At 41.3% G+C, this 22,149-nt stretch overlaps 1 protein-coding gene across 9 annotated transcripts in view; it reads left to right on the top strand.

Annotated features, from left to right (window-relative positions):
* Positions 1–2,884: 2,884 nt before the first annotated feature.
* Positions 2,885–22,149, top strand: part of PCCA (propionyl-CoA carboxylase subunit alpha) — a gene marked incomplete at its 5' end in the record, with an annotated part of 354,285 nt that continues 335,020 nt past the window's right edge. For 4 of the 9 annotated variants that reach the window (XM_079721932.1, XM_079721930.1, XM_079721933.1 and 1 more), the window contains 4 exons: positions 2,885–2,989; positions 14,716–14,793; positions 20,471–20,518; positions 20,629–20,697. In XM_079721932.1, coding sequence (XP_079578058.1) covers positions 2,885–2,989; positions 14,716–14,793; positions 20,471–20,518; positions 20,629–20,697 — 300 coding nt within the window. Of the gene's footprint in view, positions 2,990–14,715; positions 14,794–20,470; positions 20,519–20,628; positions 20,698–22,149 lie in introns of those variants that run through there. The other 5 variants (XM_079721934.1, XM_079721935.1, XM_079721931.1 and 2 more) reach the window with 3 other exon arrangements.

The following is a 22,149-nucleotide window of genomic DNA, read 5'->3' as shown; positions in this document are numbered from 1 at the left end:
CACGGGCTCCAGGCACGCGGGCTTAGCCGCTCCGTGGCACGTGGGATCTTCCTGGACCAGGGCTCGAACCCGTGCCCCGCATGGCAGGAGGACTCCTAACCACTGTGCCACCAGGGAAGCCCCCACTCCTGCTTTCTAAATATCTTACAAGGTCCTCTTTTGGCTAACTCTAACCAGGAACCATATAGGGCAGAGGATTTGGAGAAACATAATTTCCAGTCCAGTTTACCGACTCTGTAAGTGCTCCCAACTCAGGGAGAGCCAAATATATGTATGTAGCTCAAAGTTCAGGGTCTCTAGGTGGAGTGCAGTCTTGCTATTAATTGCTCATGTGGCTGCTCATGATTCCCTGATTTACACCCCAGCTTCCCTCAGCTCCATGCACACCATGCAACAGTAGGGCAGTATCTTGTAATGGGATACGGGGGATCACAGGGGAGATTGGCACCTGACTTCTCAAGATCAACTCTGGAAGCTAGAAGATGATGTAAAATGTTTTCAGAATTCTGAGAGGAGATTTATTATTTCTAGCAAAGGCAGAGTAACTGGTTCCAGACTGGTTCTAGATGGAGTAGCTGGTTCCCTCCCACCATAGATAAATAGAAAATTGGACAAAATATATGAAACAATTATTTTCAGACATCGGTAACAGGAAGTGGGTTTTGGAGATGATAAACATCCCAAAATGCGTGGCATAGCTCGGAGAAGCTGGAACTGTTCAGCTCAAAACTGGCAATTATATTCCCTTGAAAACACGGTATTAGAATTACAGGCTATATCAAAGAAAGCAAAAACAATATTGTCCCAGGCTTTGAAAGCAGCCATTTTACTAAAGAGGTACCATGGCATAACAGGGGTCATCAGCTTTCAGATTCTGGTTTGCTGTATTGGGGTGGTCACCATTAAGTTATCACCACATATATCAGGTTTCATTTTGTCAGTACCTCACTTGTGAGTTGATTAGGATACAGCTCTGGCTGCTATAGTAAAGACAGAAATAGCAATGACTTAAACAAGATAAAAGTTTATTTCTCTGTCACATAACAGTCCATGCATTAAGCAGTAGAAGACTGATAAGATGATGCCACAGAGTAGGGGACCTTAGCTCCTCCTATCTTATTGCTCTGCTGTTTTCAACATGGGGCTCCTATCTCACGAGTTAAGATGGTTGCTCCAGCACCCACCAGTATGTCTTCTTTCAGGAAGGAGGGAAGAGGAAATGGAAGGCATGCCTCTACTCTTTAAGGGCACAATTCTTACATTCCATAAAGCACACCTTAGTCACATGTCCACACCTTGTTGTTAGGGAGGGTGGATAGTGCAGCCTTTAGCTGGGTGGCCATGTGCTCAGCTAAAGCTCAGGAGCTCTTTTATTAAGGAAAGGAGTGGAGAATAGATATTATGGAACAAGTAGTTTCTGCCACAACTGCCGTTCAAGAAAATAACTTCTATAAGACAAAACAGATAGGATCTAAGGAGAATCACCCCAAAGGGTAAACATGGGAGGAAGGAAGAGAAAAAAAGAACAAAGAAAAGCAGGTTTCCTGGGTAGGAAATGAGCCCAGCCTTAGATACCTAAGTGAGAAATCCTGTGAAACTGATGTAAATTTTTATATTGTGTGTCATGCAGGTTCCTGCTTACATTTTAAAATTCTATTGTGTCACCTCTCAGCTATCCTTAAACAGTTTGTATCTCTTTTGGCATTTGCCATGTTGTAAGACATTCTGTGTCATTCCTAGCTTTGTTAACTGTCTCAAGGTGACTCTGTACGAGAAGCAAAATAGTTAAGAGAGAGCCCCTGATGCTGTCGTATATATAGGTGAGAGGACCTGATGTCTGAGATTTGCTTCAGAATACTCCAGCAAAAAATAAGCAGGGGAATAGATGAAACAAGATTGACAAAATGTTGATTTGTTGAAGCTGTGTGATGGGTGCCTGGGTGATCATAAGACTATTTTCTCTCTTTTGTGTCTGTTAAAAACTGTCCATAATAAAACAAAAGTCCAGTCCCTGACGACAGCCAGACCTGGGTTCAAACCCTAGTTTCACTACTTACTAGCTGAGTGGCTTTTCCTCTCTATAAATTCAGTTTCTTAAAATGGGAATTGTATAGGCCAGTAGGGTTCTTGTAAAGATTAAAAGAGGTAAAATTTGAGGCATCTAACAAGGTCTAGCCCTTAGTAGTTGTATTAATAAGCATGCCGACTTGCAAGCAACAGAAACTGACTTTGGTTATGGCTAATTCCTCTGACACGCAGATGTTAGTATATGCAGAAGAGGTAGGGCTTGAGCTGGGATCTCTGATTTCTAGACCTAGAACGTTTTCTATGTTACCACATTTGTCCAAAACCTTACCTTGGTTTGGCGCTTTGCAACTTACGCCTTCAAACATACAGGATCTTAGTTTTGGTACCTGCCTGGAACTTAGGACCCTCGAGACTGTAGGGTGGCCCTGGGCTGAGGGGTGGTCAAGGGGCGGAGGTACCTCACTGACGTTCGCTGGCCGCACTGCGTGTAGGTTGCTAAGTGGAAGCTGGCGCAATACGGGCTTTACCCCAAGCAGGCGCGGATCAACCGCCGCCAGAACACACGCGTGTCCTCCCTGCCTCGCTCATTGCCGGGATAGTGTCGGGCCGGCAGCCCCCAGCTGGCTCCTGTTGGGCCGCTCGGCCAGCCTCCCCCCGGGCCCAGCACGCGCTTGCCCAGCAGCCAGGCTCCCGGCTCCCGCGGTTGGGCGAGTCCCGCTCCCGGTCCCTCCCTTCCCCGCAGTAGGGGCGGGGCCACGGATCCCAGGCTCGTGATTGGCCGAAGCCTAGGCGCTCCCCTTCCCGCCCCCTTCCGCGGGGTGAGAGGTCAGCGGAGCTCCGGTCTGCAGGGGCAACAATGGCGGGGCTCTGGGTCGGGGAGGCAGCGCTGGTCACAGCAGGACGGCGTGGACGGCGGTGGCCGCAGCCACTGTCGCGGGGCGCGGCGCTATGGACCCTGAAGGTGAGGAGCGCCGGTACTCCCCGTGGGCCTGGGCCTCACTGGGCTCCCAGCCCCGCACCGCCAGGCGGTGGCCAGTGCTGCGGAGAGCGCTCCGTAGGTGTCCGGGCGACACTCGGCGCCGGCTTCCTTGTCGGACCGCGCCCCTAACTCCCTCTCCCTCCGGAGTTCGCCCTGGAGCCGGGCAGAGCCGGCGTCCCTCGCCCCAGCTGTTACTCGGAGTATCATGGAGGGCCGAGCGGCCCAAGGAGCCTGTAGGCGTGAGTTTTCGCTTTCTCGGGAGCGGCTGACAGCCACCTGGCTGTAATGTACGTGCATTTTCCGTGCTCCCGCTCTTGGGCCGTGAGGTTTTGGCTTGTCTTGAGCTTTCCAGGTGTATTTCATAAGATGTCAGGATTGCTACTACCTTTGCTTGAGTTGAGAGCCTATTTTAATTGTATTACATCACATTATGTACTGTATATGCATCTTGTGAGTTTTTCTCTTCTCTGTGGTGGTTAGCCTGATGTTTGTGCTGTTCTAAACACATCTCTGCACTGTATGTTCTAGGGTTTTCATGGTGGTAGCCTTGACTTATACGTTGGAGTGTTTGTGTGTGGCTCTTAACACTTTTTCTCTTCAACATGGAGTCTCTTGTAATTTCTAAACGAAGACTACCTCACTTACTTTATTAACAGAGTTTAAGTCACTTGAACAAATTATTTAAAATAAAGGTTTCTCTGAAAACCACCTGTTATCTTCCTTTTAAAAAAATAGGCACGTAACTTGATTTATTGTCATTGAACTTTTAGAATTGGAAGACACGTTAGAGATGATTTGGCCCATCCTGCTCTTTTAAAGAGGAGGGAGCTTAGGCCCAGGTGAGAAATGTTAAGCTAGAGCTGAACATGGAAGTGAAAGTAAGTCTGCAGGTACATTAGCTTAGTGTCAGCTTTAGAATGCTCACTCTCAAAAAACCCAAAGTTTCTGTGGGCACACAATTGATTGTTTCTTAATCTTCAGTGTTCTTTCATCTTTTAATCTTTTTTGGCCACATCACTTGCAGTTGCAAAACTCTGAATGCATTTATTGATGTGTAGGAGGCAGCATGGTGTGGTGGGAAGGCATGGGCTTTGGAGTCACACAGGTGAAGCTTGGTATTTTAAATAAGTTACCTCTTTGGGCCTCCTTTTGAAGATTTTATTCCTCCCATTCCTCCCTCCACCCCCGCAAATTGTTTGGTTGGTTGGAAAGCAGACTGCTAACTCTAGAGAGTTCTAACCATTCTCTTAACCAGTTAATAGAGTTTGTTTTTAGGGTATATATACAGTTCACCTTTTAGTCTTAATTTGTTTTGTGTGTGCTTTTTAAATAACTAGTTGTTTTCTTCTGTCTGCATTTTTCAGTGGCTTCAGGATGTTGGGCTTGTGGTAATTGCTACAGTTTATTGAACTTTTTTACATGCGTTATATGATTTTCGTATATTACTTCTTATTCTTGTAATAACTAGGTAAAAAAAAAAATCCCAAATATACGGAAGAGGAAACAAAGCTCAGAGCAGTTAAGTAACTTGCTTAAGGAAACAATTGGCTGAGGTAGAAGTTGAACCTTGGGTGGTATGATTCCAAAGCTTTACTTTCCCAGTTACAAATTGTCTCTCACCTGAGTCATGGTCTCATTATATGGTGCATTTGTGAAGCTCAAATGCTCAAGCTTTACGTTCCTTATAATCCGTGATTTTCTTTTCTAGTCATGGATAAGAATGTTTAAGCAAATCTGAATGCTTTAGAATTTCCTGGAGGTAAATCTTTCCAACATGCTGGTAGATTTCTGACAATCATTTGGGAAGAAAATCTTCGAACATTATTACAGAAATCAGTTTTTGCTATAAGAAAGTGCTTATGGACATTTGTGTATTTATACATCTGCTTTTTTGGATTTTATTCTGTCCTTAAGAGGTTCAGAACAGAGGAGTGATTGGTAAAACCCTTTTCTAAATCAGGGGAAGAGATAGTGACACTTTTGATCAAGTGAGTGAAGGAATAGGAGTTAAGTTATTCCAGTTTTTTAAAAAGTGGGTAAATGGGAGAACAGGGATAAAAAAAGAAATTTAGGAAAGAAAAATTTGGGGGGCGGGTAGTGTTTCCTTTTAGGTATCTGGAATTAGATGATTCCAAGAGTCAGGTTGAATTGCTGGGAAGAAAGAAGGAAATCAGTGGCTGGTTTTTGGGTCAGTGACCTGAGAGGTAAACGTTGGAGTGTGTGCACTCTGAAGGATATGGTTGGTTAAGTTAATATTTAATTGAATAAATACTCAATCTTATTACCCTAAATTTGGATTTGGAAGAAGGAAGAAGAGACAATAGGATTTAGAGGAATGCTTTGAGAAGAGCCAAAATAGCCTTCGTTCATTCATTCATCTATCTAGAGATGTAGCTGTCTTTCAGAAAGTGTTTGTGGAATATCTACTAAGTTGCTGGCACTATGGTATGCACGGAGGAGACCAGAAGAAATGAAAACATGTTCCCTCACCGTGTCCCAAGGGTAGGGAGGTCGAGGAATAAAGATAAAGATTGAAGGGAGACTATGATAAGGTCTTCGGTCTTTTTTTTTTGGCTGCGAGTCTTGCAGGATGCTAGTTCCCTGACTAGGGATCGAACCTGGGCCCCCTGCAGTGGAAGCATGGAGTCCCAACCACTAGACGGCCAGGGAATTCCCAAGGTCTTTGGTCTTTAATGAGAGTAATTTCAGTAGCATGGTGAAGTGTCATATGCAGAAGTATTATTTTGTTTTGAAGCTACTCTCTAATAGTTGAAGCAAATATGTACCTTTTTGAAAAATGAGGCTACTGTATGATTTAAAAAATTATTTATTTTAAGTGCTTATTGACATTTTCATTAAGAAAAATAAGACCATAAACTGTGATGGGACTCAATATAATAAAAGTGAATTTCAAACATGTTGGAAGATGTTGACTTACAATTTCAGTGAATAAAACTAATACGGTATTCATGGGACACAGCTGGTGGCTTAAGACAACGCAAATTTGTTCTCTCACAGTTGTGGAGGCCAGAAGTCTGAAATTAGGATGTCAGCAGGGCCATGGGCCCTCCCAGGGCTCTAGTAAAGAATCCTTTCTTGCCTCTGGTGGCTCCACTTGTTCCTTGGCTTGTGGCCGTATCACTGCAGTCTCAGCCTCTCTCCTCAGAAGCCTGGCCTTCTTTTCCTTCTCCCTGTGTGTCCTCTTCTTTCTCTTAAAGGACACTTGTCACTGGATTTAGGGGTTGGCAGGATCCAGGATGATCTCATCTGAGATCTTTTACTTAAATATATCTGCAAAGACCCTTTTTTCCGAAAAAGAAAAAAAAAGGTCACAGTCACAGGTTCTAGGACACGGACACATCATCTTGGAGTCCACCATTTCAACCCACTACACCTACTATGTGCCAGATACTGTTTAGTGCTGTGGATATAATAGTGAACATTTGTGCCCTCATTGTGGTTATATTTGACTACAGGAGACTGACAGTATTCACATGAATATGTAAGTTCAAAGAGTGTAAGTGCTGAAAGGAAAAAGAAAAATAGAATAATGGGATAAAAAGTGGTAGTGGTGTTGGGGGGTTGTTACCTAAGGAAAAGAGAGGAGATATTTCTAAGAATGTGGTATTTGATCAGAAAACTGGCCCAGCCCACCATGTGATGACCTGGGGGACTAGCATTCCAAAGGAAGGCCAAGGCAACAGCTCTGAGGTGAGGTTGCGTTTGGTGTGATCAAGGGGTCTACCTGGCCACTGGTTGGAGCAAAGTGAATGAGGGGGGAATGAAGGTAGACAGGACAGCCATGTAGGGGCTTGTATTCAGAATTTATCCCAATAATGGGAGTCCATTGGAGGGTTTTAAGCAAGTTGGCTTTATGTTTTGGGAAGACCACTCTGCTGTGTGGAGAATGTCCTCGTGGGGGCTGGGAAGGAGGAGAAGCGTCGGAGCCGGGAGACCAGTCAGGAGACTGTTGTAGAAGCTCAAGCCGGTAACATCGCGGTGACTTGTGCTAGGGGGGAAGCACTGGAGTTGGTGAGAACTGGTAAGCCTTGGGATAGTTTTGGAGGTAGAACCAGTAGTACTTGATGTTGGGTTAGGAGGGAGGTAAAAGGAAAGAGAGGAATCAAGGACCTTTGAAAGGTAGACGCGAAGGGCCACATATTGTATGATTCCATTAGTGTGAAATGTCCAGGGTAGGCAGAGCCACAGAGACAGAAAGTAGGTTAGTGGTTGCCAGGGTCTAGGGAGAGGGATGAGGGAGGAGACGCTAACAACTGAGGGGTATCTCTTTGGGGTGAAGAAAAACTGTTCTGGAATCAACCTTGTGAATATACTAAAAACCACTGAGTTGTATACTTTAAAAGAATGAATTTTATGGTATGTGAATTATATCTCAGTTGAAAAAAGAAAAAAGAATGATTCTTAAGCCCTTAACTTAAGCCCCTGGATGTGGTAGTGTTTTAGAGATGCGGAAGGCTGAAGCTTGGGAGGGAAGATCAGGACAGTAGTCACGTTACAATAAATTGATTGAATGTACGAAATACAGAGGGGTGGTGATTTTATTTGTTGTTTGTGGGATCATGTAATGGGTGCGGGAAAGGAGCAGGAGTTAGAAACCACGTTCTCAGGTTGGTAGATGATTCTGGGGTTACTGAAAATGGCAAAAGAGGAGGAGGAAAGCTGTGTTAGCATTTAATTATCAAACAACCTACAGATGATTCTCATTTTTACAGCTGAGGTTAAGTAACGTGCCCAAGCTTACACAACAATTAAGCAATTGATCCAGGATTCAAACTCAGATCTGACTTCAACACTCTTATTATACCGTATTAACAGACTTCATAAAAATAAGAAAGGTCAGATTTATACATCTCAGGGGACAAAACCTAGTTTGAGCTTCATAGCAGTTATGGAAAAGGGTTATTAGCCTTCCCTACAGTAAGGAGCGTTCGTTAATCAGGATAAACAAACCTTGTCCTAGCACTGAATGTGTAGAATTCATTATATAAGGGCAACTAACAATCCAATAAAAAGTTCTTTGTTACTGTTTTACAAAAGATGCAGTGATAGTTTACATCTCATTGGTTGCTATTAATCTGGTACTTTGTGAAAGTTACAGTGTGTAAGAACTGTTCTATGGCAGTGGGATGGTTAGGTTTCCTAGAAGCAGAGCCTGAAGAGGGATTTTGTGCAGGTGGTAGTAAGTTGAGAAGAATGAAGAAAGCAGGCTAGAGCAGGGGAAAAAAAAATCTAGGCAAGGAAGGGGCTCCAGATGGAAACTAGATTCAGTTTCATCCCACAGGGGAGCCCTGGAGCAGTGGTTCTCAAAGCAGGGGACTCCAGCCAGCAGCGACAGCGGCGACGGCAGCATTACCTGGGTACTTGCTAAGAATGCACATCTTCTAGCTCCACCCTAGACCTGCCAAGTTTGAAAATCTGGGGTTAGAGTCCAGCCATCTGTTTTAACAAGCCCTTCTCCAGGTGATACTGATGCACAGTCAGGTTTGAGAAGAACTGTTCTAGTTCAGCCCTGTGCAATAAACATAAAATGTGAGCTGCAAATGTAATTTAATATTTTCTAGCACTCACATTAAAAATATTTTTAAAAGGTTAAATATTAATGTATTTTATTTAACCCAGTATATTTAAAATATTTCAATATGTTAATGTAAAAAATTAACAAGGTTTTTTTTTGTTGTTTGTTTGTTTTTGGTATTAAGTCTTCAAATCTGGTGTGTATCATACACTTGGGGAGCACATTGGAATTTGGACTGGCATATTTCAAGTGCTCAGAAGCTGCCTGTGGCTAGTGGCTGCCATATTGGACAGCCAGCACTAAAGCACAGATTGCAATACTTAATTGGACCCACCTTGAGATGAAGGGCGGGGGCAGCCTTTTGAACCCTGTGTGAGTCAGTCGTTGGCTGTGGTCTGGGAGGGATGTAGCTCCCAGGCTTGATGGAGAAGTCCCGTCTAGTTGAGGCAAATGGGGCAAACTAGGGAGCAGGGGTGAGCCATGAGTAGGATACATGTACAGAGTACACCCAGAGTGCACCAACTGGGGGCCTTCACCGCCTGGTGAACAGGTTCTGGATGTACACCAACAACATCTGCTACAGGTCGGGTGGGAGGAATGGCCTGGTTGGGGAGCTGTGGTGGAATGAGGAAGTTTTAAAGTTGATGTATATAGTTCTCTGGTGTTCCAGCTTTTACTATGGAGGCGGAGCTGGAGAATCTTGAGCTTTATTCCCCCAGTTTTATTGAGAAGTCATTGACATGAATCTTGAGATTTGATCATCTCTCTCAAATGTTAGGTACTCAGCCTAGCTTGTAACAGAAGGTCTTGGCAGGCAGTTGAAGATCGGGATGGCTGGTGAGGTCCTGAAGTCTAAATAGTCAGTGTCTGTGAAGGAAAAGCTGTGCTTAAGTGAAAAAGCCTGACTTCTGGCAGTGTTTTTAAAGGGGGATTTTTCTGGTCACTGTGATTCTGTTAAAATGCTGAAAGAAATACTTGGCTGGTGTGTCCCAGCTCTGTGTCGTGAAATGTGGAAGAGAGGACCTTCGCCTGGAAGTTTTGAAGATGAAGCACTATCAAATATTTACTTTTACTTGGTAAGAGCATGTTATGGCTCCATTAATCCACAATTTTGAGGATGGTTTCTTTGAAGTATTGGTTGGCCAAAAAGTTTGTTCGGGGTTTTCCGTAACATAGTAAAACCCGAATGAACTTTTTGGCCAACCCCAATGGCCTGCATCCTGATAATGAATTAACCTGTCAACAGAATTGTTTTAGTATTATACACCTGAAAGCCGCTGTGGTTATGTTAAGAGGAATACTTTTGGTTTGGCAGGATTAGTGTTTAAGTTCTTCTTTAAACATGAGTCTAGTGGATTTACCAGTTTGGGCTGCCACCTGAGGCCACATCCAGAATGTGAAAGTAGGTGGTCTCCTAGATAGAAAAGGGAAGTCCTTGTTGGCAGTGGCCGGAAGGCATGTGAACAGTTTGTGTAAAAGCTGTACCCCTTTTTTTGGTTAGCAGTTATTGTATGCTTACTTTAACATGCAAAACTGTGCTAGGCATTTTACACATTCTCATTTAATCCTCATGGCAGCCTTATGTCCTAGATAAGTAGTTTTTATGCCCAGTTTATATGTGAGGAAAATTATGTTTAAGAAATGTCAGAGCCAGCATTTGAACCGGGGTCTGAATCTGAGTCTAGATCACAGCTCTTAATTACTATATTATTACTTTTATGAGAACTCCCAAATGGCCTGGTTTTATTTATTTATTTATTCATTTATTTGTTTGTTTGTTTTTTTATGGCTGCGTTGGGTCTTCATTGCTGCCCGCAGGCTTTCTCTAGTTGCGGCGAGCGGGGGCTACTCTTCGTTGCAGTGTGTGGGCTTCACATTGGCTCTAGGCGCGTGGGCTTCAGTAGTTGTGGCTCGCGGGCTCTAGAGCACAGGCTCAGTAGTTGTGGCGCACGGGCTTAGTTGCTCCGTGGCATGTGGGATCCTCCCGGACCAGGGCTCGAACCCGTGTCCCCTGCATTGGCAGGCGGATTCTTAACTGCTGCGCCACCAGGGAATCCCTGGCCTGGTATAATTTTAAGAAAGAAAGCTACAGCTGCATAATTGGATTTAGTTTTTGTGTAATATCTTCCATTTTCTTGGTGCTTTACCATTTATAAAGGCTTGATTTTTTTTTTTCAACAGCCCTGTAGGAAAGCAAGGGAGGTGTCATCTAGTACATTTTATAGATGGAAGCTGGAGTCCAGAGAAATTATTGGCTCAATGTTTCATACCTATGAAGCAGTGGAGCTAAGAGTTAACCCAGGTCTTGTGGCTCTGAAGGTCGCGCTACTTCCCACGTGCCACATTGTTAACTGGCATTTCTTTTCTAAGTGTGGAAAATATAGGAAATCTTTATTCTTGCAGAGGAGAACCAATGCAGTACATTATTGGGAAGTCATTTTGCATACCCTGACCTTTCTCCTTTTGGCTGTCATAGGCTAAATAGTCTTTATAAATAGAGTTGATTAAAGTTTCTCCTTCTAATGCTTGTTCTAGGAAGTATCTTAAAAGAATTTTGGACTGGGCTTGTAGCCAGTTTTTTATATGCTTAAGGAAAATAATGAACATTAAAAATGCTATGTAGAGGTCCAAATTAGCAGAGTTCTACTAACTTGTCCCTTGTATTAAAAAAAAAAAATTATGTTGTAGCTCTACAAAATTATCTGCTTTTTGACTTGTGTTCTTTATAACTTTGAACTTCCGTGAAGGTCTGCCAGGAGTAAACAGGAACACAGGAGAGCCATAGGGGGGCTGACTGCAAACCAGTTTGGACTTGCTGTGGGAATGGCCCAAACTCTTGTTTTTCCTCAGTAGTTCGTTCTGATTGCTTGTACCGTTTCTACTTTTAGTTCCTTGGCTAACTAGGGGCATCTATGTTTTTTAAATTTTGGGACCACATTATCACAAATTCATATGTGTACAAGCTGTATGCTTTCTTTTTTTTGATAATGGTGGTAAAATATAATCTTAGATCTTCAGAGCCAACTATTTAAAAATAGTAATAAAAAGATTTAAAAAGCCCCAATTTGATCAGTTAGGTGTAGTGCTAGTTCTCCTACATTTTGGTCAGGTGTAATTTGTAAGAGTTGATTTAATTTTAAGAACTGTGTGGTATAGACATTTTTGAGTTTCATGTTATTGGTAGTTTCCTGAAAGTAAATGTGTATTACATTGAGTCAGCTGACCCAAACATTTCTCAGAGCTTGAATTGTTCTAGGTTAGAAACTGTTCTGTTGGGACCAAGTTTAGCTTAGTCCATTTTTCATGAGACCATCTGATGAGATAGAGTCCTGAGGTTTTTATTCCCAAAGGTATTCTAGAAGCTTAATTCATATTTATTCACATCTCTGAAATTAGCTCTATTTCCACCAAATAGCTCAGCGTTTGTTGCTCTCGGAGCGGTTCAGCAGTGATATCCGTGTCACCATCTTCTTGGCCCACATGTTCAGTTTGGATTAACTGCATATCCTTCATAATTGTCCGATGCTTGCACATGTTAGAATCCCTGTACTAAGCTCTTGTTTTTTGAATAATAGTGGTGTAGGTTAGTAGGGACCTTAAGAGAAAACTCATCTGAGCTTTCATTTCTCAGTGGAGGGCAGAGGAGTTAAAGTGGTTTGCTCAAGTCCTAGAAATAGTGTCAGCTGATCTAGGGTTAGAACTCAGGTTCCTTGGTTTCTTCTCCCAGAGTTCTTTCCCAGGCGGTATCCTGGGACGTGTTCCCTTCCCCAGACATCAACATCGCTGTTTATTCTCTCTCTCCAAAGCTAATTAGAATACCTAAAATGTCTACCCCAGATTGTGTTTTGTCACATTTGGTTTTTGCCATCAGGAATCAGTTACGCCCTTTATTTGTTAGTGACTAAAGACACATGTATGATTTTGCCTTTTGTAAAAGGATATGTTGACATGTTCCTACAACAGACCATTATGTGCCTTATGATATTAGGAAAAATGTGTAAAACTGTAAACTGTTTTGTTTCATTTTATAAAATTGATAGGAAGCTGGTATGCTATTTACTTTCTTGTGTAAATATCCTCGCGCTACTTTGCAGCAGAATCAATGTGAGAAATTCCCAGGTAGGTTTTGCTTTTCTTTATATTTAGAGTTTGCTTTCTGCATTGGCTGAGGCTGTAAACACAAGATATGATTTTTAGGGGAGGGAGTATTATCTTTATCCTATTAAGTTTGATATGAGAGTAAAGTTCGCAGACTATAGCTATTCTGCTGAGGGCAGTGGAAGACTGAATTTTTGTTTGAACACATAGGAGTGGTGAGACCCCCTTGGTAGATTGTTTTTTACCCCAAATCATATCTTTGCACAGATGTTATTGTTAATGTGGGAAGTGCCACTATTTGTATTGTCTCAAAATAAAAAACTTCAGAATGCTTTTAATAGATCTGTGCTTAAATCTTGTTACCCTTACAGCCTAGCCCTTGTGACTTGAAAACTTAAAATTCTTGAGACTCAGTTTTCTCATTTTTAAAATTGGGACTAATACTCTTGAACTCACAGGGATGCTTGCATGACTATGAGAGTGAGTTTTGGTCTGTGAAAGAGACACAGTAATAAAGTCAGTTTTCTTCCCATTCCCAGTTCATTGTTCATCACCAGTCCTTTTTACTTGGTAATGTAGGTTTTGTTTTGTAAAGTGTATCTTTTGTATCTACTACCTTCACTTTTGCATAAAGATTACATTTTGTAATCTGGGGCTATATACTTCTAAAAAAATAACTATACATCTTTTTCATTTTAAAATGTTATAAAAATGTTTTGCTTCCTATTTGAGTCATGCTATTAGAAAATTCTCCGACGTAGTACCTGTTGCCTTTTGCCCCTGTCCTCCACCGCCCTCCTTTTTTTTTTTTGGCTGCGCTGGATCTTGGTTGCTGCTTGCAGGGTCTTTATTGCAGCGAGCAGGGGCTTTAGTTGCAGCGAGCAGGGGCTACTCTTCCTTGAGATGTGTGGGCTTCTCATTGCGGTGGCTTCTCTTTGTGCGGAGCATGGGCTCTAGGCGTGCGGGCTTCAGTAGTCGCAGCATATGGGCTCAGTAGTTGCAGCTCACGGGCTCTAGAGCACAGGCTCAGTAGTTGTGGCGCATGGGCTTAGCTGCCCCTCAGGACATGGGATCTTCCCGGACCAGGGATCGAACCTGTGTCCCCTGCATTGGCAGGTGGATTCTTAACCACTGGACCACCAGGGAAGTCCCCCACCGCCTTTTTTTTTCTTGGTCTACCTTCATCAGTGACTACTGGCTAAATTATTTTCTTAAACTTTGGCTATAACCTTTATTAGTGATTATTATTATTGTTTTAAAGGCTTAAGATGTACTTTTTTTTTTTTTTTTTTGTGGTACGCGGGCCTCTCACTGTTGCGGCCTCTCCCGTTGCGGAGCACAGGCTCTGGACGCGCAGGCTCAGCGGCCATGGCTCACGGGTCCAGCCGCTCCGCGGCATGTGGGATCTTCCCGGACCAGGGCACGAACCCATGTCCCCTGTATCGGCAGGCGGACTCTCAGCCACTGTGCCACCAGGGAAACCCCCAAGATATACTTTTTCCACAAACATTTATGGTAATGAATTAGAAGTGAACTTGATTATTAGTATTACCTTTTCATTTTTATTTGCCAAACCACGTTTATACCAGAATAAGTAAAATAAGAAATCATGTTTAAGACATTAGCAACTAAAAAATAATATTTTGTTATTTTCGGACCGCTGTTAAAATTGAAGCTCTTTGAAGGCCAAGTCGCTTGTTTTATGTTGTATAAAGTTCTGCATGGTATGTGACATTCTGATCCTGCCATATCAGTCTGCATGATCAGAAAGACCTTTCTCCTAATTTTACTTGACCCATTGGCTCTTATACTTTTCTGGAGATTGTTTTGATGCCTTTGGTTTCCTCATGTATGCCAAGGGGATGTGTCTAGTTATGATTTACCTTCTATAGTTATGGTATGTTGCTTAGAACTACATATATTGATTGATGAAACACTGTCGCTAGAAGCATGCTGGAAGAATTACCCTGAAAAGTATTTACTTGAAAATAAACTTGAAAATGAATGAACTTGAAAAATAAAGTTCATTCAAGTATCTGTAGTTTATTTCACTTTCTTTTTTTTCTTTTGGTAGCATGTTCCACGTTATTCAAGACAGCATTTAGTGGTGTCTCGTAGTCTCTGTTCAGCGGGATATGATTCTAATGAAAAAGTAAGTATTTAAAAAATACTTTTAACAGCTAAGTTATAATGGTTTTACTTTGTTGTCTCCACGTTACGTTCACTGGGCAGATTAAATTTTATTGATGCTGTGTAATTATTTATTGTTCTACATCATAGGTTTTATAAGTGCTCAATCTTTGTTCCTTTTTTCACTGTGGGCCACAACCTGAGTCTTTAAATTTTGTATTTTTACCTATACCACAAATCGAATAAATTTACAATGTGTTTCCCTTGTTTTCAGCAGGATCACTAATACAACATTCTTTCTTAGACTAGGCAGTTGAGAGATTTTGATTAAACTATTGGGTTTTTTTTTCATTTACTTAATATTTGTAGGATTCATTTTGAGTGAAGGCAATTATGGGTATTGTAAATTTTGGGACAGGGAAATTCCAGTTAAAATCTTGATACATGATAATGTTTGAGGCTTGTAAGAGGAGAGATAAAGGAACTAGAAGTGGTGATTGGAGGTAAAACATGATTTGGTGACGATAAAGGCATCAAAGAAGGGAGAAGAAGCGTTTTGGTTAAGAAGAGATGGTTCAAGTTGAATGTCATTAAAGTAGAACTAATATGAATGATTATCTGCGAATGAAATAGTCTTCTAACTTGTCTGTTGACGTATGCAAAACTACTCAAAAGAATCTGGAGGCTCGGGGGAAAAAAGGGTGTATATCACTGCAGTTCAAAAGAAATACATTGTGGACACAATTGTAGGGCATATGTAATTTTATATTTTCTAATAGCCACATTAAAAAGCAACAGGTGAAATAAACTTTAATGTATTTTATTTTATTATTTTTTATGTTTTGGCTGTGCCACAAGGCATGAGGGATCTTAGTTCCCCGACCAGGGATTGAACCTGTGCCCCGTGCATTGGAAGCACAGAGTCTTAACCACTGGATCCCAGGGAAGTCCTGACATTGATAATACAGTGTTTAAAACTTACACCATTATACTCTTATTATGTCACATCATGGCGTGTTTTGACACAAATACCCAGGTGTGAACTCTGGCTTTACCGCTAGTTAACTTTGCCGGTGACTTAGGCAAGTGATCATGCTTCATCAAGCCTCAATTTTCTCATTTTAAAATTGGGATTTTATCAAAACTGACCTCAAAGGACTCTTACGAGGATTAAATAGGTAGTACGCAGAAGGGGTTTGCCACAGTACCCGGCATATAGAAAGCGTGTGCCCCAGATGTCAGCTGCTTAACATTATCCTTGACTGTTCTGTTCATTCAGTTTTGTACATTTGGAAACTGAAGCTCAAAACCCACAATAGTAAGTGTAAGCTGGGTGTAAACGCAAGACTGTCTTTGTCCTGAGCTGGTGGGTTTACCCACTGTGCTGTCCTCCTTCTCGGAAGTGCTTGGTGAGTGACTCGGGATCTAGAGTTCTGCCGTCATCCCTCCAAATACCCAGTGGAACAGGCCAGCCCAGCCCTTCTCTTGGTCCCTGAATGGAGAGAAGTGTCCTTGGTGGTTTTAGATGCCAGCTATGATCTAAACATAGGGAAGGGAAAAAAGGAAGGAGGGGTAGAGAGAGAACGGATTAGAAGAAAATAACTTAAAAAATTCTCATGAAACTTCCAGTGTGTTTTTTACCCCATGACAGCAATAGCAAAGGTATAAAACAGTTGCTACACACCCCAGTGTTCATAGAAACATTATTTACAGTTGTCAAGACATGGAAACAACCTAAGTGTCCATCACCAGGTGAATGGATAAAGAAGATGTGGTATATGTACACAATGGAATACTACTCAGCCATAAAAAGGAATGAAAACTGACCATTTGCAGCAACATGGATGGACTTGGAGGGCATTTTGCTGAGTGAAATGTCAGACAGAGAAAGACAAATACTATATGATATCACTTATATGTGGAATCTAAAAGATACAACAAACTAGTGAATCTAACGTAAAAGAAGCAGACTCACAGATACAGAGAACAAAGTAGTGGTACCTGTGTTGGGGGCAACATAGGGGTGCAGAAGTGGGAGGTACAGACCACTGGGTACCTCAGTACCCAGTAGTTTACCTCAGTACCCAACAGGCTCAAGGATGTATTGTACAACACAGGGAATATAGCTAATATTTTGTAACAACTGTAAATGGAAAGTAACCTTTAAAAATTGTGTAAAAATAAAAAATTAAAAAAACAAATAAACAGTTTCTGCAAAAGTTCTTTATCTCTCGTGGTACCTGAAAGCCCCCCGGCTTCAAGGATTCAGGTTCCTGGCTTAAAGTTGTTGTTTTTGTTTTTCCCCTTAGAGTATCTTCGGAGTGTCTTGTATATGGCTCTCCAGATACAGGATAAAGTCCCAGGTCTTTAAATGACATGAACGAGATGAAATGAAATGAAAGACGGTCCTTCCTTAATCTGGCCTTTTTACCCCAGCTTTATTTGCCACAGTGCCCCCATACTTGTTTTGTGCTTGAGCTGTCTTAAAAATTACTTGTAGTTTTTCAGTGCTACCGTCTGCCTTCAATGTCACTGCCTTAACGCATGCTGTTCACTCTCTCCCTTTGCTGCACTTAACACAGCCGTGTTGTAGCGCTTAACACATTTTGTTGTGATTGTGCCATATTGTACACTGAAGTTATCGAATGCACTTGATGTTTACCTGTAATTGTTGATATAGTGGGAGAGATTGGTTTAGGGAATTCCCTGGCGGTCCAGTGGTTAAAACTCTGTGCTCCTATTGCCAGCGGCCCAGGTTCAGTCCCTGGTCTGGGAACTAAGATCCCACAAGCCACATGGTGCGGCTCTCCCCCCAAAAAAGTTGGTTTAAATGTATTTGTATGGGGACTTCTCTGGCGGTCCAGTGGTTAAGACTCCACGCTTCCACTGCAGGAGGCGTGGGTTTGATCCCTGGTTCTGGGAACTAAGATCCTGCATGAAGCATGGTGCAGCCAAAAAAAAAAAACCAAAGGCTAATTAAAAAAATTAGTTGTATATATATTCTTTTATATGCACAGCCTACCCAGAAGAATATTCAGGAAACTAGTAGTAGTTGCCTTTGGGGCAAGGGCCTAGGTGTCCCTACAGTGTGTCCCCTTGTGTACCTTCTAAATTCGGAACCATATTCATCTGTTACTTAGTTAAAAGAAAATCTTAGGTATGGAAGATTAATTGATATTAGTTTTATTGAGCTTGTGTACTAATTGGTAATCCATTAATAGTCCTGTATTAGTCAGGGTTCTTCAGAGAAACAGAACCAGTAGGAGACATAGGGAGATTTTTTTACTGGCTCACGTAATTATGGAGGCTGAGAAGTCCCACTACAATCTGCTGTGGCAAGCTGGAGACCCAGGAAAGCTGGTACTGAAATTCTAGTCCAGGTTCAAAGGTCTGGGAACCAGGGGAGCTGATGGTGTAAGTCCCAGTCCAAGGCTAGGAGGAGACCAGGGTTCCAGCTCAATCCGGCAGGCAGAACTAATCCTCCCTTCCTCCACTTTTTAGTCTGTCAGGCCCTCAGTGGACTGGATGATGCCCACCCACATTGGGGAGGGCTGTCTGCTTTACTGAGTCCACTGATTCAATGTTAGTCTCATCTAGAAACACGCCCACAGACACCGCAGAAAAAACATTTAATCTGAACACCCTGTGGACCAATCAAGTTGCACATAAAACTAACCATCACAAGCCCTGAACAGAGATGAATAGAAATGTGTGAGGTGCAGTGATCATTTTGGTACAGATTTATCCCTGTTGGAATCACACTCCTGGGTTTGTCATCTGGTTTGTGGCCCAAAGGAGCGAATAACAATACTCTAGCTAACGCCTACTGAGTATATATTATGTGCTAGGCACTACTCTAAACACTTTAAGGGTGTTTATCATATTCCCGCAACCTCTCGTGGCAGGTGCTGTTCTTACTCTCATTTTACATACCAGGAAATGAGGGTTCAGGAGGACGACTTGTCCACAGAAGAACACATGGTAGTGTTGGGATTCCAACCTGGACAGTGTGGCTCCAGACTGGCTCTTAACCATTATTCGGCTTCTTGGATAGGAATTAGGGTGGAATTTGTACTCCCTGTAATATTATGATGTCAATAATTTGTTATATTTGCTGTAACAGTTGCTTAATATGTAACTTCCATTGTTTGTGCTGCTTTTATCAGATGTAGTCTGTTTAATACTTAATAAAAATTCACATTTTAAAATGCAGTTCAGGGGCTTCCCTGGTGGCGCAGTGGTTGAGAGTCCGCCTGCCAATGCAGGGGACACGGGTTCGTGCCCCGGTCCGGGAAGATCCCACATGCCACGGAGCGGCTGGGCCCGTGAGCCGTGGCTGCTGAGCCTGCGCGTCCGGAGCCTGTGCTCCGCAACGGGAGAGGCCACGGCAGTGAGAGGCCTGCGTGATGCAAAAAAAAAAAAAGAGTAAAATGCAGTTCAAGGAAGTATGAACATTTTTTTTCTTAGAATATGCTTATTGTTTAACAGGAATTTACCATGAGCAGATGAGAATAGAAAGGCAGATGATTTTATAGCCTCACGCCTGAGGTGAGATTAGGATATTTTAAGGGCCCATCTGCTCAGGGCTCTGAATGACTCAGGATTCTATCAAATTAGGAATTTACCAGTTTTAAGGTAGAGGCTTGTCTCAGTTTGGTGGAATAAGCCATGTGTAATATAAAGGTTAAATCAAGACTTTAAAGACCTATTCCAGTTCTGAGATACTGTGATTACCTGTTGGGTTAAAATATAGCTTTAAGTTATATGAGTACTTTTAAGATCATATATAACTTTAACTTTTCTTTTAGAAATATAACTAAAACTTAAAAAAATAGTTCCATTTAACGTTTAACAATTCACTAACCTAGCAATCGTTGTGTACTAAAATGTGTTGCATCCAAATTACTTATAATTGTTTGTGTGCATTTCTTTAAAAGGATTAGCCTGTACAGTTTTAGAGTAGGGAGAGAACCTTGTTAAATAGTTTCCCATTAGAATGCTATCAATTTATATATGTGGAAGTCAAGAGATTTCAATTTACAGAGATTGATTTGCTTAGAGTCAAATAGATCCTTAATGGCAAAGCTGGGCTTAGAATTTAGGTCTCTAGCCCCACACAGAATGGAACTTCTTTTTCTATTATATGGCCTCAGCTATTTAAAAATTTGGTGGTTATTCAGACTTAACATTGTACTCAAATAGCATAACCTGCTTTGTCTGGGAATCTTTGGAAATAAGCATAAATAGTATCTGTTCTCATTTATCAAAAGTATCATTTAATGCTGTGGCCCAATCCCAAAGAGATAGCATATAAATTATATCAGACTTCCCTTTGGTAAACATGACACTTAGAATTTCCCTGAATTTAGAAAATAAGTAAATTCTCAAGCAATTTCTTCTAAAGTTTCTTAGTATTCTGAAATATCATTTGAAGATTATCTTTTGGCAAGAGAATTTAGTCCCCTTATGAATTATCTAACCTAGTCAATTGATGCTTTAAGAGGATAATTATAACGCCAGATCCTACCAGATGAGTTTAGTAGCAGCCTGGTTGTAAATGAACGTATGTATGGTATTTAATACTACTGTAGGAAGTAATGTTTATTAGGATCATGCCCAATGGTAATTGTGGAAAAGCTTGGTGTTCTCTGGTCCCAAAGCGAGAGTAACAATTTCTTATGTGTTTTTTCTCTTTTTAGACTTTTGATAAGATTCTTGTTGCGAATAGAGGAGAAATTGCATGTAGGGTGAGTGGAATTTTAATCATATTTTCCATTTTACTCTGAATTTTATTATTATTTAATCCCTTTAAATATGAATTACTATTAACAGATAACATTAATGTACTTTAATATAGGTTATTAAAACTTGCAAGAAGATGGGCATTAAGACGGTTGCCATCCACAGTGATGTTGATGCTAGTTCTGTAAGTATATTTGCTTTGTTTGAATCAGGACCTTATTTTGGATCAAATAGAAAAAAAGTGAAAGATGTAGGGTTTTTTTTTGTTGGCCTGAAAAGGTACACAATTAAAAAAAAAACCTGTTTAATTTACTCACTCTTGTATTAAGCAAAATGGGAGCATCATAAGGTCTTCAATATGTGTCTTAACTCTTATTTTCGAGCTTTAAAAGCCTAGAATAGAATAAAAATTTGGTAAACTGATTCTGGTCACCAAGTACATTTAAGCAAAGCATGAGAAAGTTAGATTCAAAGATTAATGAAAATTTTTTTTTTAATTTATTTTATTTATTTTTGACTGAGTTGTGTCTTTGTTACTGAGCGCGGGCTTTCTCTAGTTGCAGCGAGCGGGGGCTACTCTTTGTTGTGGTGTGCGGGCTTCTCATTGCGGTGGCTTCTCTTGTTGCGGAGCGTGGGCTCTAAGCGTGCAGGCTTCATTAGTTGTGGCTCGTGGGCTCTAGAGCACAGACTCAGTAGTTGTGGCGCACGGGCTTACTTGCTCCGCGGCATGTGGGATCTTCCCCGACCAGGGCTCGAATCCGATCCCCTGCATATCACAGTATATAGTTAATTCTCTATGCTGTGTTCTCATAGAGGTGACTGTTGGCATATAGCCAAAATTATTTATATGTCAGCTTTTTCCTATTTGTTTATATTTCAATGTGGTATTACAGAATAATCTTCTGTAAGCTGTTGCTCCAAAGAGCATGACTGACTTTTCTCACTGTTACATTTCTAGCTTTGTGGACAGTCACTTTCCAGACTTTGGCAAAACTGGTTTCAAAAGAGTTGGTTTGAGTTTTAAGTCTTTGTCATTTATCCTTCCTGAAGCAGACGTGGTAGTTTTTATATTTTAAAGACTTTTAGCCACTTTTTTTTTTTTTTAAACCAGAGATTATGATATATAGTTTAAAATAAGATTTGCCAGGCCCCGTGATGGGAAGCAAGCAATGCATGCTCGGTCAGAACTTCCTCTTCATATGACCTCCTGTAAGTCGGTTTCTAGAAAGATACTATAAGTAAAAGCAGGATAGTAATGATGGTTAGAATGTTCAAAGTTTGATTTAAGCCTTAGAAATAGGGCCAGATTTGCTATTTGGTTTCTGCTTCAGCCTCAAGAAAGACAAAAAGGTGAATTCCTCTAACAGCATATTTGCTTCTTTAACATGTGATCACAAAGGTTACCATCATATCTAATGAACTGTATAATATCGGTATTATGAACAAGGCATGCTATTCAGATGTATTATAAATGTTTCAATATTGATTTTCAAGAGGTGAGCATTTTCAGTGTTACTTGGAGTAAAAAAATCTTACATGCTTCATGTGTTAATTTCATAAATTGAAATGTAAATACTATTATAGTAGGAAAATACTGCAACAGTTGATTGTGAAAACTATTAATTTTATGTTAAAA

This window comes from Hyperoodon ampullatus (assembly GCF_949752795.1).
Source record: "Hyperoodon ampullatus genome assembly, chromosome: 16".
Classification (NCBI taxonomy): domain Eukaryota; kingdom Metazoa; phylum Chordata; class Mammalia; order Artiodactyla; family Ziphiidae; genus Hyperoodon; species Hyperoodon ampullatus.
The sequence above is the reverse complement of the archived record's forward strand: the minus strand, read 5'-3'. Positions and strand labels throughout refer to the sequence as shown.